Genomic DNA, 14,477 nt, shown 5'->3' on the forward strand with positions numbered 1-14,477 from the left:
TGCAGAGCTATTGTCATTTCCTCTGTCATTGTTGCAGGTTCTTGCATCTTTGGAAAGCTTGTTGGTGGAGCTTGATCTTCTTGGTCTTTCTTTATTAAAGACAGATTTGGTAGAAGCTCCATTGTCGATCTGCTTTCAATGCCACTGCATCCTATTTAAGGCATCTGTATTCATGCTTTTTGGTTTCTTATTTCTCCATTACCTTCCCTTTATTTCACCTTGCCTCTTCCTATTGACATCTCCACCCTCAAAAACATATATATCGTGTATCATTTCATCTTTCAACCGTCTTTCCTTCTTTCTTTCTCTTTCCTTTCTTTTTCAGCCACATGCTTGCTCGATACGTTGATTTTCAACTTTGAGCAACTTGCGGTCTCGGTCTTGGGTCTCTCTGGAAGCTCTCAAATCTGCCTCTTCCGAGATTCGACAAGCCTCAAGCCTCACTTACAGCGTCTCTCCTCGCTTTTATACGTCCCGGATGATCTTTGTGCTTCGTTTTATTCATTTTCCTTCCCCAAAACTACCCATCATGATGTCGCCAGCTTTTGCTGTCGCCGAAGATGACGACGTCTTTGCTGACATTTCGCCGACCAGTCTCAACCGGTATAGCATGCCCGTGACGAGATCACGGACTGGTTTTTACGATTTTTCGTCACTCGACCAGACGAACACCACCCGCTTCCTCTTTGGCGAAGAGGAAGAGCATGCCACGAATGGCGAGACCAACAAAATGTTCCAGCAGACTGCCAATACCAATGTCACTGGCCTTGACGAGAGCTTTCCGACCCTGACCCGCAGCGAGGGTCAGACGAACACGGTGAGTTTTTACTCTTTCAATTTATCTGACTACGATTGACTTTTTATCTTCGATTTGCGTGTTATTGCTATATCGACATTGTTGGCAAAATTTGAGAATTTTTAGATTTGGCCCGGGGTGCTCTCAGCTTCATCTCAGATCTCACTCAAGATATTTTGTCACCTTTTAACACCCATCTCCACTTCCAATCATCGCTATCCCACTTTGACGTCCATCCTATTACCCACTTTTGCACCGCTTTTTATTGTTCCCCTCCCCTTTCATATTGTTTGCCATTCCTACTACACAAAGTCTTGTTTGATTTTTTTTTCGCATTTTTATTCGCCCATATCTTCCAAAGCAGTCTCTAGTCGTCCAATTGCTGATATTGTTATGTACTATTAGTTTTCGGCATCGTCTACCGCTCTGGACCTTGCCCTCTCACAAAACCATGGCTCTGAGACCACCAACACGAACGGTTGGGGCAGTGTTCGTCGCCACCGCGGTCAGCCCAGCCTGAATGGTCTTCCCAATGGCTCGTCTGCCCAGTCGAACTCGTCAGACGGCAGCAAACTTAACAGTCTTCCTGGCCGTCATTCCTTCGATCTCAAGTACTATGGCGATGGCACCGCCGAGGCCACTGTCGCTGCCATGCTAGCGGCGTCCCCGTCTAGCATTGCCACGCCTCCCAAGCTGCAGCAGTCGTACTCCGCCAACGACATTGCCACTGTCAAGTCGACGCCCGGCTCGACCATCTCGTCCAGCACCAACAACCACGCGCAGCAGTACCTGCACAACCATAATGCGAGCCTTGGCCGTATTCCTGCCGGTGTGATGCATAACCGCCATAGTCGCGAGCTGTCCACCAACGAGATGAACAATGCCGTCCGCGAGTACACTTCCATTGGCACTGCTCTACAGGCCAACGCTGCCCCCTACGGCAACGGTTCTGGCCCTGGCACCGGTCCTGGCGCTGGCCCCGTGCCCAGCAACGCATCTGTTGCGCACACGCAGGCTCCCCTGACCGCCAACGCCCTCGCTGCTGCGGCTGCTGCTGCCTCCTCGACTGGCACTGTGACCACCTTGCCCCCGACCACCTCCGGCAACAACCAGTTCATGAACGGCTACTACGGGGGCAACAACTACAGTCTGTCGACTGCTCCTCCTGTCACTGTGGGCAACCCGGCTGCCTATGGCATCAACAACATGCCCGTGCTGACCCAGGCGATGCAGGGCATGGCTCTGAACGGCCATAGCCCCATGTACCAGCTACCCCAGGGCTTCAACGGTTATGCACCGCTGTATGGTGCGCCTTCTCCCAATGTCAACCAAGCACCGCGCGACAACCAGACTCGCATCATGCAGAGCCGTCGCCAAATGGAGAACGAGGGTAAGCGCAAGTGTTCTAACTTAATCTCTTTTGTGTGTATGTCTGGTTTTTCTTGTGTTTCGAGCACTAACATCGTGCAGCCATGAACCGTTATAACAACACACCCCTCGAGGCCGTCGGCGGCACCATCTACGAGCTGTGCAAAGACCAGCATGGTTGCAGATACCTGCAGAAGCAGCTGGAGAATCGCATCCCTGAGCAGGTTCATATGATCTGGTTGGAGACCAACCAGCACGTCGTCGAGCTCATGACCGACCCCTTTGGCAACTACCTCTGCCAGAAGCTTCTTGAGTACTGCAACGACGAAGAGCGCACGGTCCTCATCCAGAATGCCGCCCAAGACATGGTGCGCATTGCCCTCAACCAGCATGGCACCCGTGCCCTGCAGAAGATGATTGAGTTTATCTCCACCGAGAAGCAGGTCCAAATCATCATCGAAGCCCTGCGCCATCGCGTCGTCGACCTTATTCAAGACCTCAACGGTAACCACGTCATCCAGAAATGTCTCAACAAGCTCACGCCCGCCAATGCGCAGTTCATCTTCGATGCCGTTGGAGGCGCCTGCGTCGAAGTCGGCACCCACCGTCACGGCTGCTGCGTCCTGCAGCGCTGCATCGACCACGCGTCAGGCGACCAAAAGGCCTGGCTCATTTCTCGCATCACTCAGGAGGCCGTCACCCTTATCCAGGACCCTTTCGGTAACTATGTGGTGCAGTACATCATCGACCTCAACGACCACAACTTCACCGAGCCTCTTGTTGCTCAGCTGCGCGGTCGCATCTGCCAGCTCTCTCGTCACAAGTTTAGCTCCAATGTCGTCGAGAAGTGCCTGCGGTGCTCGCTGGATCCGTCCAAGGACATGATTGTCGAGGAGCTGCTCCAGCCTGGCGAGATCGACCGCCTGCTCCGCGACTCTTTTGCCAACTACGTCATCCAGACGGCCCTCGACTATGCGACGCCCTACATGAAGGTGCGCCTGGTGGATAACATCCGTCCGCACCTCCCGCAGATTCGCTCGACGCCCTATGGTCGCCGCATCCAGGCCAAGATCCAAACCTACGACTCGCGCAGTGGCCACTCTAGTGGACAGGTCACCCCCGCCGAGACGTCCCAAGGCCAGATCCCCCTGCACAATGGTGGCAACCACAACCGCGGTGGCAGCTCCAACATTCTCGTTCCGACCTCGGCCTTTTCGACCAACGGTGGCGCCAATGGCATTAGCCACCGCGGTAGCATCAGCTCCAACAACGGCCCCGTCAACGGCAACGGCAGCGGCAACAATAATGTCGGCAACAACAATGTCGGCAACAACGTCAATGGTGGTGGCGCCAGTGGACACTCGATGAGTGGTCGCCCTGTTGCGACGTACGGCCCGCCGCCGACTTTCGCGCGCGGGCCCATGCCTCCTTCCAACGGCGTGCCTTCGACCGGTGCCATGATGCCGACCATGATCCCGATCAGTATGCCGCCCAGCGGCATGGGTCCTGGCATGCCCGGCATGGGTGTTGCAACGGAGAACGGCGAGGCTGCGTGGCTCTAGAGTGGTGCGTGGTACAGTTCTCCGATGCACTATGGCTTTGTGATGCTTCAGGAGTGATTGACAAATCTGACGATTTCACTTTTGATTCTCGCTTTACAGTCATCCAACGCGGAAGCATTTGATCTGCACAGACAACAAGTGTTTGCTTCTCTTGTGCCACTGTTCATTACTGTTTCAAGTCTCTCCACTACCGCCTCGTTTATATTTGTTCGCTGCAGTTCTTGCTTTATTTCAAACAGTATTGTGGATTTCCCTTTAGCATGTACTCTGGTGTGTGATGAGGTATGACCTTTTCTTCTCCCATTTCACCGCCAGCGGCCAATCTCAAAACAGAATCATTCCCGGGGAATTTTTTTTTTTTTTCACTTACGTTCCTTGTACCTGTCTTTTATGAGCAAAGTGTTTTTCTTTCGCGTTTTAGCACTCACAGCTTTTGCGAGTCGTAATTTCTTTTTCTTTTATATTGCTACTACAACGCTGTTTATCCTACCTTGTTCTTGTTTGTGATTTTATTACCCGTTTCCCTGTTTGACATCTTCAGTTTTTATTCTCCTTGTGTTTTATTCACAACTTTCATTCTCTTCTTCTACCGGTGTCACTGCATTATATCTTGCAATTTGCAATATATACGACCGTCCGTCCAGTATCCGAATTCCGCTTCTCCTTCGAGCGCGACGAATTGATGACGATGAATGACGATTCTGCTTTTTATTCTTATATCTCCCGCCCCTTTTTTTCTTTGCCCTCAATAACAAACTCGGCTGGTATGTGAGAGAGGCCCAGCCAACCAAATACGATTTGATGCCAATCGGATTTTATTTTTCATTCCTGATTTTATTCTCTTTACCCTATTTCCTTCCATCTATATTATATCTGTTATTTTTTTTCCATGTCTCAGTTTCTTCCTGTACTACATTCACCACTCTCAACACCAAGAGCAAAGACGAGACGACGAAGTGGGCGCAACGTGTACTATGTTTCGTTTCCTGCTTTTGCTTTTTCATGGGTCTCGTCGATGAAAATAGGAGGGAAAGGGGAAACTTTAGACACGCATCCTGGCGTCATTTTACATGGGGAGACAGAAGGAGACAGCAGAGGGAGGAATCCATGGAAAGCAAGAAGAACGCAACAGATATTAGTTTCACTAAACCGTACAATGCAAAATGCAACATTATACAAAAGTCCAAACATTCAAAGTGCTTTTGTTATTGAAAGTCGCCATGATAAAAAGAGTGGCATGCTACCAGGTCACAAAATCCAAAAAAAAAATGACACGATCCAAGAAGCAACAACTAGACTCGGCAAAGGGGAGAAACAACAGCAAGATCAAAGAAACAAACCGCCGCCCAGACCATTCCCCAACACCATTTCCCCAACCACGGGCTTCTCCCAGCCGCAGCCACCGAGTCGATCAATCACTTCTTGCCTCTTCCCGTCTTTTTGGGCGCCGTCGCCTTGCCCTTGCCGCGCGCTTTGGGCGCCTCCTCCTCTTCCTCATCCAAGCCGTCGTCCTTGGCGGCCTTCTTCTTGGGCGCCGCACGCTTAGCCTTAGCCTTGGGCTGCTTGATGTACTTGTCCTTCTTCAGGTCTAGCTCCTCGTCCTCCTCATCAACGGGCTCGGCGACGACGTCGCCGTCGTCGTCCTCTTCAATGGCTTCCTCCAAGTCGGGAGCATCGCGCGCCGTCTTTTTCGCCACCGTCGCCGTGGTCGCCTTCATGAACGGAACCGGGTGGGCCATGCCGTTGTATCTGTTCGGGTTAGTACGCGAGCTTTCAAGAACAAGAACAAAAATGTTATCAAGGGTGTAGAAGGGGGGATCACTTACGTTCTGGTAAAGGCGGCCTTGGTCTGGGAATCAATATTCACAGTGTCCTCGGACATGTACCCCAGACCAAGCTCCCGGATGGCATCGACATCGTCTCGTGTCAAGTAATAATTGTCCATCAACTCAATGACACCGTCAATAGCATCCTTGCCCTCATTTTCCAGTTGCTTAATAAGCTGGTACCAGAGAACGGGCAGGTACTGCTGGCGGATCTCGTTGTGGTCGCCCGACGCCTTGAGCCGCATGTGCGAGTGGATCTCGCGCAGAAGTCGGCCAAATTTGCCCGTCTTGCTGTTGTTGCCAAGCCACGAGGTGAAGCCCGAGTGCGTCAGCTGGCCGGCGATAAAGCTGGCTGGGCGAACCGAACTGAATACAGCGTGCGTCGGCATCAGACTCCACTGCTGCTGGGGACCGTGAATCATGCGGTCCACGAGGTCGCCGTCGCTGATGCTCTCGGCCGCATTGTCCACAAGCTCCAGGTACTTGAGGTTGGCCTCCCGCTTGCTGCGCGGCGTGCTGTTGGTAAGTGCCTGGGGTCGCGTGCTGAGGTAGTTCTCCTGGATCATCAGGAAACTGAACTCGTGGTCGTTGAAGTACAGCTCAATCTTGTCATTGAGAGTGGCCTTGCTCGCAGGGGCAAACAGTCCGCCGCCAAGCAGCTTCTGGCAAATATCCCACGGCTTCAGCACCACGTGCTTTTCCCACGCCTTGGTCATGGCCTTGCCATCGTCGTACGACATAGTGGTCTGGTCAAGCTTGGCAGTAGACAACATGTTGATGATCTGCCGAATGTCCTTGCCAGTGCCCTCGATCAGAGCATCGACCACTTGTGTCGGCATCTTGAGGCCTTCACGGAGACAAATGGTCATGATACGCGAGCGAATCTGGTCGACGGTCGGCCGGTTGAAGCGAATATCAAAAGCAACGTTGTCAAACGGCCGCATCTTGGGCAGACGCCGCTCGTTGCAGATGAGGATAAGCGGTACCTCAGTCTTCCGGCAGAATTTGGCGAGCGCCGCGATGCCGCCACGGTCACCAGCAGACATACCATCTACCTCGTCCATGATTAAGACAATGTTCTTCTTTTCCGTAGACACCTTCTTGCCGTCGGCAGCAAAGAAACCCATGAGCGACGTGTTGTCCATGGCGTCGCCAATGCCGTTTTCCACCATCTTCTTGCTGCGCGTGTCACTGGCGTTGTTCTCGATAATGTCGTGGTCGGCCAGCTTGGCCGCGAGGTGAGCCGCCGTCGTCTTGCCGATGCCAGGGGGGCCAGAAATAATGATGGCGCGGGAGTTGCCCAAGCCGTCAGCACCTTTGATCTTGAAGTCGTACTTTTTGGCCTTTGGCCAGTTCTTCAGCCATGCCGCAATCCGCTCAACCTGCGCCTTGTTGCCGCAGATATGGGTCAACTGCGTCGGCGCATACTTGGTCGTCCAGAGCTGCTGGGAGCTTGCCGGATGGGCAGGCTTAGCAGCGGGTGGGGGGCGAGCAGCAGCTTGAGCAGAGCCGGTCTTCCCATTTGCGGCGGGCGCCTTTGCAGCAGCTTTGGCAGCAGCCTTCTCGGCCCTTTCGGCTGCAAGTCTCTTGGATTCCTCCTCCCGGTTCATCTCTTCGGCTGCCAGCCGGATCTTTTCCAGTTCCTTGTCCTGCTTCTCGCGAGCCTTCTCGGCCTCTTTGCTGTCGCCGCCGCCGGCTGGCAGGCGCTTGATCATCTCAAACAAGCCGGTCTCGTCAATGGTACGAATACCAAACTGTTGGATCTTGGCGAGTTTACTGGGACCAGCATCGTCGCCCAGCACAATCCAGCCAGTGTTCTTGCTCGGCGCACTCATGACCTTGCCACCGTACCGCTTGACCAGAGCCTGGCCCTCGTCTCTACTAATCGTCTTCAAGAGACCAGTGAAAACAAAAGTCTGGCCAGCCAGACAATTTGGCTCACCCTCCGGTATCTCCACAGCGCCAGCATTTGGCGGAGCTCCAGAGTTACCGCCGCCAGCAGCTGCCTTTCGCCAGTTAAACTTGGGCGCGTTGCCGTCCTTGGGCGGTGGTGAGGGGGGTTGGATCAGCGGGATGGAATCCAAGATGGCCTGAACGGAGGAGTTGCTGGTCGCGCCGCTGGCGGCAGCCTTGGTGGCAGCAGCTTTTTTCGGAGTCGAGGCAGCGGGCGTTTTTGGTTTAGAGGCAGCCGTTGTAGTGGCTGTCGTGGCGGCCTTCTTCCTCGGCTTTGTGACAGGCGAGAGATCGACATCCGACTCTGACTCTGGCGTCTTGCGCTTCTTGCTTACCGCGGATGGCGTCCGACTACCGGCCGCGTTGCTACTCTTTGCCGATGCGGTCTTGCCCTTCTTCGGTGCGGGCTCGAAATCGTCTTCATCGGAATCGATCGTGATGGCAGCCTTAGCACTGCGCGAGGCGACTCTCTTAGGCTTAGGCGCAAAGTCGTCTTCCTCGCTGTCGTCTTCCTCCACATAGTCGTCGTTCTTTCTCTTTCCCCTCTTGCCGTCGGCCGCAAAAATGTCGTCACCGCCGTCCTCGTCGTCATTGTACGCGTCTTCATCGTCGTCGAGGTCGTATGATTTATACGCGGCCGTGGACCGCTTCTTCTTTGCGGGTGGTTCTGTTGCCGTAGCAGAGCGACCGTTCTTAACAGGCTCCGATGCAGAAGCTACGTTCTCCTTCTTCCTTGGGCTTACGCGGATTTCAACTTCGGTTTTCGGGAGGCTCTTCGGGGCAGCCTTGGCAGGTGTCGTTTGTGTCTTGGGCTTCTGGTTCGACTTGGTCGAGGCAAAGTAGTCGCTGGCAGAGATCTCAACCCCTTCGACAGGCTGTGATGCACTATTCGTCTGTTAGTTGGTTTGGTCCTCATACGGCCATTTAAACTCGAGGCAAGAGAGCTTACCCTTTCGTCTTCTTCGGTGTGGTCTTTGCTGAGTTCTTTACCCTGTTTCTGTGGTAAGTGGACTGCCTTCCATCTCATATTCGTGCGTATGCATTCGCCCAGACTCACTCGACCACATTGTCATCGTCGCTTTCCTCCACGACCTTGCGGGCTCCTGAGACTTGTCAGCAATCCGCCAATAGAACGCCCTTGCGAGTCCAAACCAAAGAAAACAAAAAACTCACTTCCACGGCCCTTCTTAGCTGCCGTATCCTCTTCTTTCTTTGAAACCGCCGGCTTGGCCTGTGCAGCACCGCCTTTTGGCCCAAAGAATGACCGGATGTCAGGCATGATGAGGCCGAAGAGCGCCGTCCCCGATCTTGGGACCTTGAAGGGACCAGAAAAGTGTCCGTCCAATTTTGGTGTTAGACACGGCCGAGAGCTCGTCAACGACACACTTTCTAGAATGGATTTGTTTCTTGATGGTGAAAAGATTGGAAAGCAGGGCTGGATGTGCAAGAAGAGACCAAATCGTAGGTAACAATTCGAAAGCAATGGGCGGGCAGGAGCGGTCCTTCCTACCGAATAAATTATGGTGGGGAGGCACCTGCCAAAAGGCGTGAGCTGCACTCTAGGCCTGTTGTTTCCCCCTGCGTTTCTCACATTAGAAGGTACGCGAAGTTGACGCGAAAAACGTGACCTTGAAGCGTGTGCTAAAGTGCGCCGTCATAGCGCCTGTTCTTGCCTGTTCCGAAGGCGAGTGGGGCTCAAACGGGACAGAGGTCCCCATGCCTGTATTTTCAGGCACCAATAGCTCACACAACCACCAGCACCAGCCAATTGGCCCACTAGCGTCGCCTGAGCTACCTACTGGTATGGCCGTAGATTTTTTTCGCAATTGGTCTGAGGAAGGCTTCGGATCGAACAGCGAACGACGACGTGTGTTTTGCGCCATTGGAAACAAGATCACCAGCCAATCGTCTGGTCGACCTTCACACCGATCGATCGTCTCGGGTATTGGCATACACATTCGGCCCAACATGCCCACCAGCATGCCAGGAGCAGCCATGCTGCGCCAGGCCTTCCAACGGTTCAGCATCACCGCCTCTCCGTCCACCGCCTCCTCTACCTCCTACAATACCTCCTCCTCGGCCGTTGCCCCTCGGCGGCTGACTCGCACATTCTCGGCCAGACCTGCCATGGCATCCTCATCAATACGGCCAGCCATCGCGGCCCGCACACCCTCCTCCTTTCTCCAGCACCACATGCGCCGCCCCTTCTCGGCCACCGCCGCCGTGCAGGGCACCTGGCTTGAGCCCCAGCTCGATCGCCGGAAGCGCATGATGAAGGGCCGCCCACGTGTAGCCACGGGCGGCTCTGCCAAGGGCACGACGGTCGTGTGGGGTGACTACGGCCTGCGCATGTACGACCACCACCGGCGCATCAGCGCAAAGCAGCTCAAGGTCGCAGAGGACACGATCAAGCAGCGTTTGCGTGGCCAGAAATACCGCCTGTACAAGCGGGTGAACTGCAATGTTGGCGTGTTCGTCAGTGGCAACGAGGTAAGCTCCGACCGCCTATCGGTTGTCCAGGGTTTTTCTATATCTTTTCTTTTTCTTATTGGAGCCTCCCCTAACTTGATTATAGATGAGAATGGGTAAGGGTAAGGGTTCATTTGACCACTGGGCGGCACGCGTGGCGGTTAATCGTGTTGTCTTTGAGCTGCGCGGCGCCATCCACGAACAGGTCGCGCGCGATGCGTTCCGTCTGGCGGGCAACAAGCTGCCGGGCCAGTACGAGTTTGTGAAGAAGGGTGATGCACCGGTGGTGGGAATTACGAAGATGGAAAACGGCCTGACGCTGGAGGACCTGAAGCGGCCATGGAAAGCCGCGGCGGATGTGCCGGCCGTGGAGGAGGCCAGCAGCGGTCCGGCCGCGAGTGCGCCGCCAGCATAAAAGAAAGAAACTGATGAGGGAGGATGTCGGTCCGGAGTAGAAAATATTTTAAAAAGGTCCACGGAAAGGCCGTGGGATATACAACGTATTTATGCCGGAATTGTACTATTATTAAGACATAACCTCAGAACAAAATTACAAGTTTATGACCCGTGTCACAGGTTCGATTTTAATCTACAGAATACTTTTACGATGCTTTTGTTTGGATTATATCTGTCCCAAAGGAAGAGACAAAGTCACATCTTTGTATAAGCAGAATTACACGGTCAAAATAGTAATGGCTGCTACGTTCCTTGCATATAAAACGTTTTCATTTTGACGAAAGGAAAACTTCGCTTAATAAGGACCGGTGCACAAGAATATACTATGAAAAACTTCCCCCCTGTGAAAATCTGACGAGAAAGGAGAAAATAGAAATAAGACGCGAAAAGCGGCAAACAGGGAGTGACGCGTGTTTCCTTAAGAATAGCAACACACAAAAATAAGAAAATCACAATTCACATCATGAACCAAACATCTTTCTAGATCAACGGGTTTGGAAGAGAAAGGAAAACTCATTGTCATAATGGTGTAAAAATAAAAGTAAATAAAAACACAGTTGTGGTCAAACAATGGGGACCTATAAAGTATCAAAAAGCGAAAAGGAGACATAAAAGAGCTGCGTGGGCAGTCGGGCCAAAAGTCAAACCACTTTTTGTAAAAAACAAATGTCCTCACAATCACAACGAGATAGTAAGGACGAAAGGATAAAAAAAAGCATTGGGCGTGGCAATAGAAGTTAAAAAGTTTTGCAAAGTTGCTCCGAGCAAGAAGAAGTAAAAAGTAAACCGGGGATAGATAAAATCTCGGAAGGCAAGGTTGTGATGAAAGCAAAAAGACAAAACGAAAAACGCATGCATAGGAAAGACAAAGTCACAGCAGAAGCCCACCAAAACAACCCCTCACTTGCCTTTGAAAGAACGCAAGAGGACAAAAAGAAATACAAAAGAAAGGTAGAAAACGAGCTTAGATACATCCATGCGCCATGCGGTCCTGTAGCATGTTCACAAGTTTCGCTTACTCGTTCTAGGACGACTCGGTTTTGGCAATGATCCCGTTAATGCTGGAACCCGTGGGGGTCGTAGTCGCCTTAAGATCGCCGGCCGAGGTTGAGGGAGGGCCGGCCGAGCCAGCAGCAGAAGTAGCAGAAGCAGCAGGAGGGTTAGGGGCGGCCTTCTTGTCATCCTCACCGCTGTCGTCGTAGTCCTCGTCCACGTCCACCTTGCGCGCGGCACGCTCAGGCTCATTGGCAGGCGGCGCGGGCGGCGGCGGCGGGGGTGCATGGTCCAGGCGCTTACGGTCTTCTTGGGGGTAGTCCTTGGGGTCAGGACCAGACAGAGGGCCGTCGTGCTGCTGCAGGTGACCGGCGGGGCCGCTGGCCGACTGCATCGGTGGGAGGTGGCTGGACACATTATTGTGCGCGGGCTGGTGGTGGGCCGCCTCAGATGGGTGGTAGCTGTCCCGCGGCGGCGGCGGCTGCTGCTGATCGTCCGGCCGGCGGATATCGTCTCCACGGCGCGGGTCGTCCTGGCGGCGGGCCTCGGACGAATTGCGGCGGTAGGGTTCGTGGGGTGGCGTAGAAGGCCGACGGTGGCGGATATCATCCATCCGGGCACGTGCCTCTTCCGACGCTGGCTTCTTGGCCGACGACTCGGGATCGTCCCACTCCCGCATGCGCTTCGGACCAACCGACGGTGGCCGGTCGTCGCGGTGCATACCCGGCTCGGGAGGAATCGAGGACTGCGGCGGGGGAGGCGGTGGTGGCGGGCCGTTCTCGATCGGCCCCTGGCCATTGGATTCAGGATGTGGTGGGTACGGTGACTGGTGCTGCGGGTAGGCCGACTTCGGCGACGGCATGCGGTTGTCGTGCACGGGACGGGGGCCATCATTTCGCGGCGGGCTCGACGCGCGGTACATCATCGGACTAGGGTTACCAGACCCATGCGGCGGGGGAGGGCCGTTAATTCCGTTGCTCGACGGCATGGGTGCAGGGCCGACGTAGTTCGGATTCTGGACACGCGTCTGGGGCTGCTGGGAAGGTGGTGGCGGTGGTGGCTGCTGCTGCTGCTGTCCCGGCGGCGGCGGGCCGTAATGGTTGGGCGGGGGAGGAGAGCGTCTGAGAGGACCACCGGGCGGTAGAGAGTTGGGACCGCCCATGGGGCTCGGGCCAGCAGGGCCGCTGGGCCCAGGACCAGGGCCAGGACGTCCTTGCTCAGGGTACGGGCGGAGTTGCTGCTCCTGGCGTGGGCTTCCGCGAGCTGGCGCGGGAGGAGCAGGGCCCCGGTACGGCTCTCGCTGGTCGAAGGGGTTGGGCGGCTGCGGGGGAGGATTCATCTCCGACAGACGGCCCCATCCGTTCGAGCCAGGCCCCGGTGGCGGGGGCGGGCCGTTCGTTGGTGCGGGCTGCTGGGGCGCAGAACCAGCCCACTGAGGGCCCGGAGGGCCAACAGCATTTGTCTGGTAAGCATGCGGGTGGACGTCCGTGGGCATGGGCGCGCTGCCTACACCGTTCGTGGAGCCGCTGCGCAGCAGCTGCAGGCGAGCCTTGATGTGCGGGTTGTTGGGGTCGAGCTCGGCCGCCCGTTGGTAGGCATCCAGTGCATCGCTGATCTGATTGTTGCAAGACTCGTAGAGTGTGCCTAGGTCATACCACACCTCCGAGATGAAGGGATTGAGACGAATGGCACGGGAGTAGGCATCCAGTGCATCGCGGTACTGGTTGATCTGGTAGTAGAGCACACCGATGGAGCACCAGAAGGTAGGGTTGCGGCCCTCCCGGTAGACCGCCTGCTGGTAGGCTTCATAGGCCTTGGGGTACTTTTGCTGCGACATGTAGCACCGACCGAGGAGGTACCAGCTCTGCGCATCGTTGTTATCGGCTGCAACGGACTTCTCGAGGTACTCGATCGCGCGGTCTTGGCTCGCAAAGTTGCTGCTCTGGTTGTGGTACAGCCAGCCGAGCTGCTGGAGAACCTTGGCATGGTTCGGGTCGCGCTCGAGGACACGCTGGTACGCGCCCTTGGCGTTGTCAAACTGCCGGCACAAGTGTTAGCATCACACAGCTATTATGATTTTCCCGGCGTCTCGCTTTGGGAATACCCCGAGCTTCTTTTATTTCCCAAGGCGACTTACGTCTTTCTGCTGCTCGTACACATGGCCGATTTGGAACCAAATGTCCTCCTCTGTCAGAGGCGGCGGTGGCGACGTGACGATATACTTGAAGCACTGTGTGGGAGAAGCACAATGTTAGTAATGCTCGATGCAGTTTGCAGCCCAGCCCAGTACAAGCTCCAACCAGACAGGGCAATCCACTTACATCCAGACTCTGGTTGTACTTTTGTTGCTGCTTGTATATGATACCAAGGCGGAAGTAAATCTCGTTGGCCTTTTCAAAGTCGGGCTGCATGGACATGACCTGCGAGAAAGCCTCCTCGGCATGATCGAGAGAGCCGTAGCGGTCGTACAGGATGCCAATGCCGTACCAAAGCTTAGGCTCCTTCGGGTTGCGAAGGTTGACGAGGGCGGACTGGTACGCAGCATAGGCCTGCTGCAGATCGTCCATCATCAGGTAGCAGTGGCCAAGGCTGCCCCAGACTTCGCCGTTGTTCTGGTCCAGCTTCAGGATCGTCTGCAGATACTCAATGGCCTTGGGGAATTCCTCGCGCGAGCGGAGAATGAGGCTGATGGCGTTCATCGCAGGGATGGACTGGGGGTTCGACTGCAGAGCGCGGTCGTATGCGATCATGGCATCCTCCGTGCTGCCCAGGAGCTCAGAGAAGGAGCCTAGCAACAAAATATAGTTAGCAAGGTGATTGCTATTGATATCGATGCGGACATCGCCGGCAACTGAACGTGACAACAGGCAGAGGGGGCATACCAATTTGCATCCAAACAGTCTCGTTCATGGCCGAGATCTGGCGCGACGGCGCATAGGTGCCTGGCGGAGGGGGGGCCGGAGGGGGCGCGGGCCCGGGAGGGCCATGTTGCATCTGCATTTGCATAGGCGGCGAAGGGTGATGCTGGGCCATGGCGGTCCTTGCTGTATCGTC

The 14,477-nt window shown here is 54.8% G+C and overlaps 4 protein-coding genes across 4 annotated transcripts; 2 read left to right on the forward strand and 2 right to left on the reverse strand.

Moving 5' to 3' along the window:
• Positions 1–529: 529 nt before the first annotated feature.
• SPSK_01412 (RNA-binding protein) lies at positions 530–3,726 on the forward strand (the record flags this gene model as incomplete). The annotated part of the gene is made up of 3 exons (XM_016728327.1): positions 530–817; positions 1,202–2,222; positions 2,267–3,726. 3 exons carry the CDS (start codon positions 530–532, stop codon positions 3,724–3,726), a joined length of 2,769 nt encoding a protein of 922 aa, XP_016589757.1.
• A 1,415-nt stretch (positions 3,727–5,141) lies between these two features.
• On the reverse strand, positions 5,142–8,784 carry SPSK_01394 (replication factor C subunit 1; the record flags this gene model as incomplete). The annotated part of the gene is made up of 5 exons (XM_016728309.1): positions 5,142–5,475; positions 5,553–8,390; positions 8,455–8,496; positions 8,563–8,608; positions 8,679–8,784. The coding sequence occupies 5 exons, from the start codon at positions 8,782–8,784 to the stop codon at positions 5,142–5,144; spliced, it is 3,366 nt and encodes a 1,121-aa protein (XP_016589758.1).
• A 1-nt stretch (position 8,785) lies between these two features.
• On the forward strand, positions 8,786–10,389 carry SPSK_01661 (mitochondrial 54S ribosomal protein YmL47; the record flags this gene model as incomplete). The annotated part of the gene is made up of 3 exons (XM_016728568.1): positions 8,786–8,966; positions 9,115–9,995; positions 10,081–10,389. 3 exons carry the CDS (start codon positions 8,786–8,788, stop codon positions 10,387–10,389), a joined length of 1,371 nt encoding a protein of 456 aa, XP_016589759.1.
• Positions 10,390–11,454: 1,065 nt separating this feature from the next.
• On the reverse strand, positions 11,455–14,456 carry SPSK_01430 (regulator of conidia morphology; the record flags this gene model as incomplete). The annotated part of the gene is made up of 4 exons (XM_016728344.1): positions 11,455–13,461; positions 13,561–13,653; positions 13,745–14,211; positions 14,306–14,456. 4 exons carry the CDS (start codon positions 14,454–14,456, stop codon positions 11,455–11,457), a joined length of 2,718 nt encoding a protein of 905 aa, XP_016589760.1.
• Between the last annotated feature and the right edge of the window lie 21 nt (positions 14,457–14,477).

This window comes from Sporothrix schenckii (genome assembly GCF_000961545.1).
Source record: "Sporothrix schenckii 1099-18 chromosome Unknown Cont42, whole genome shotgun sequence".
NCBI lineage: Eukaryota > Fungi > Ascomycota > Sordariomycetes > Ophiostomatales > Ophiostomataceae > Sporothrix > Sporothrix schenckii.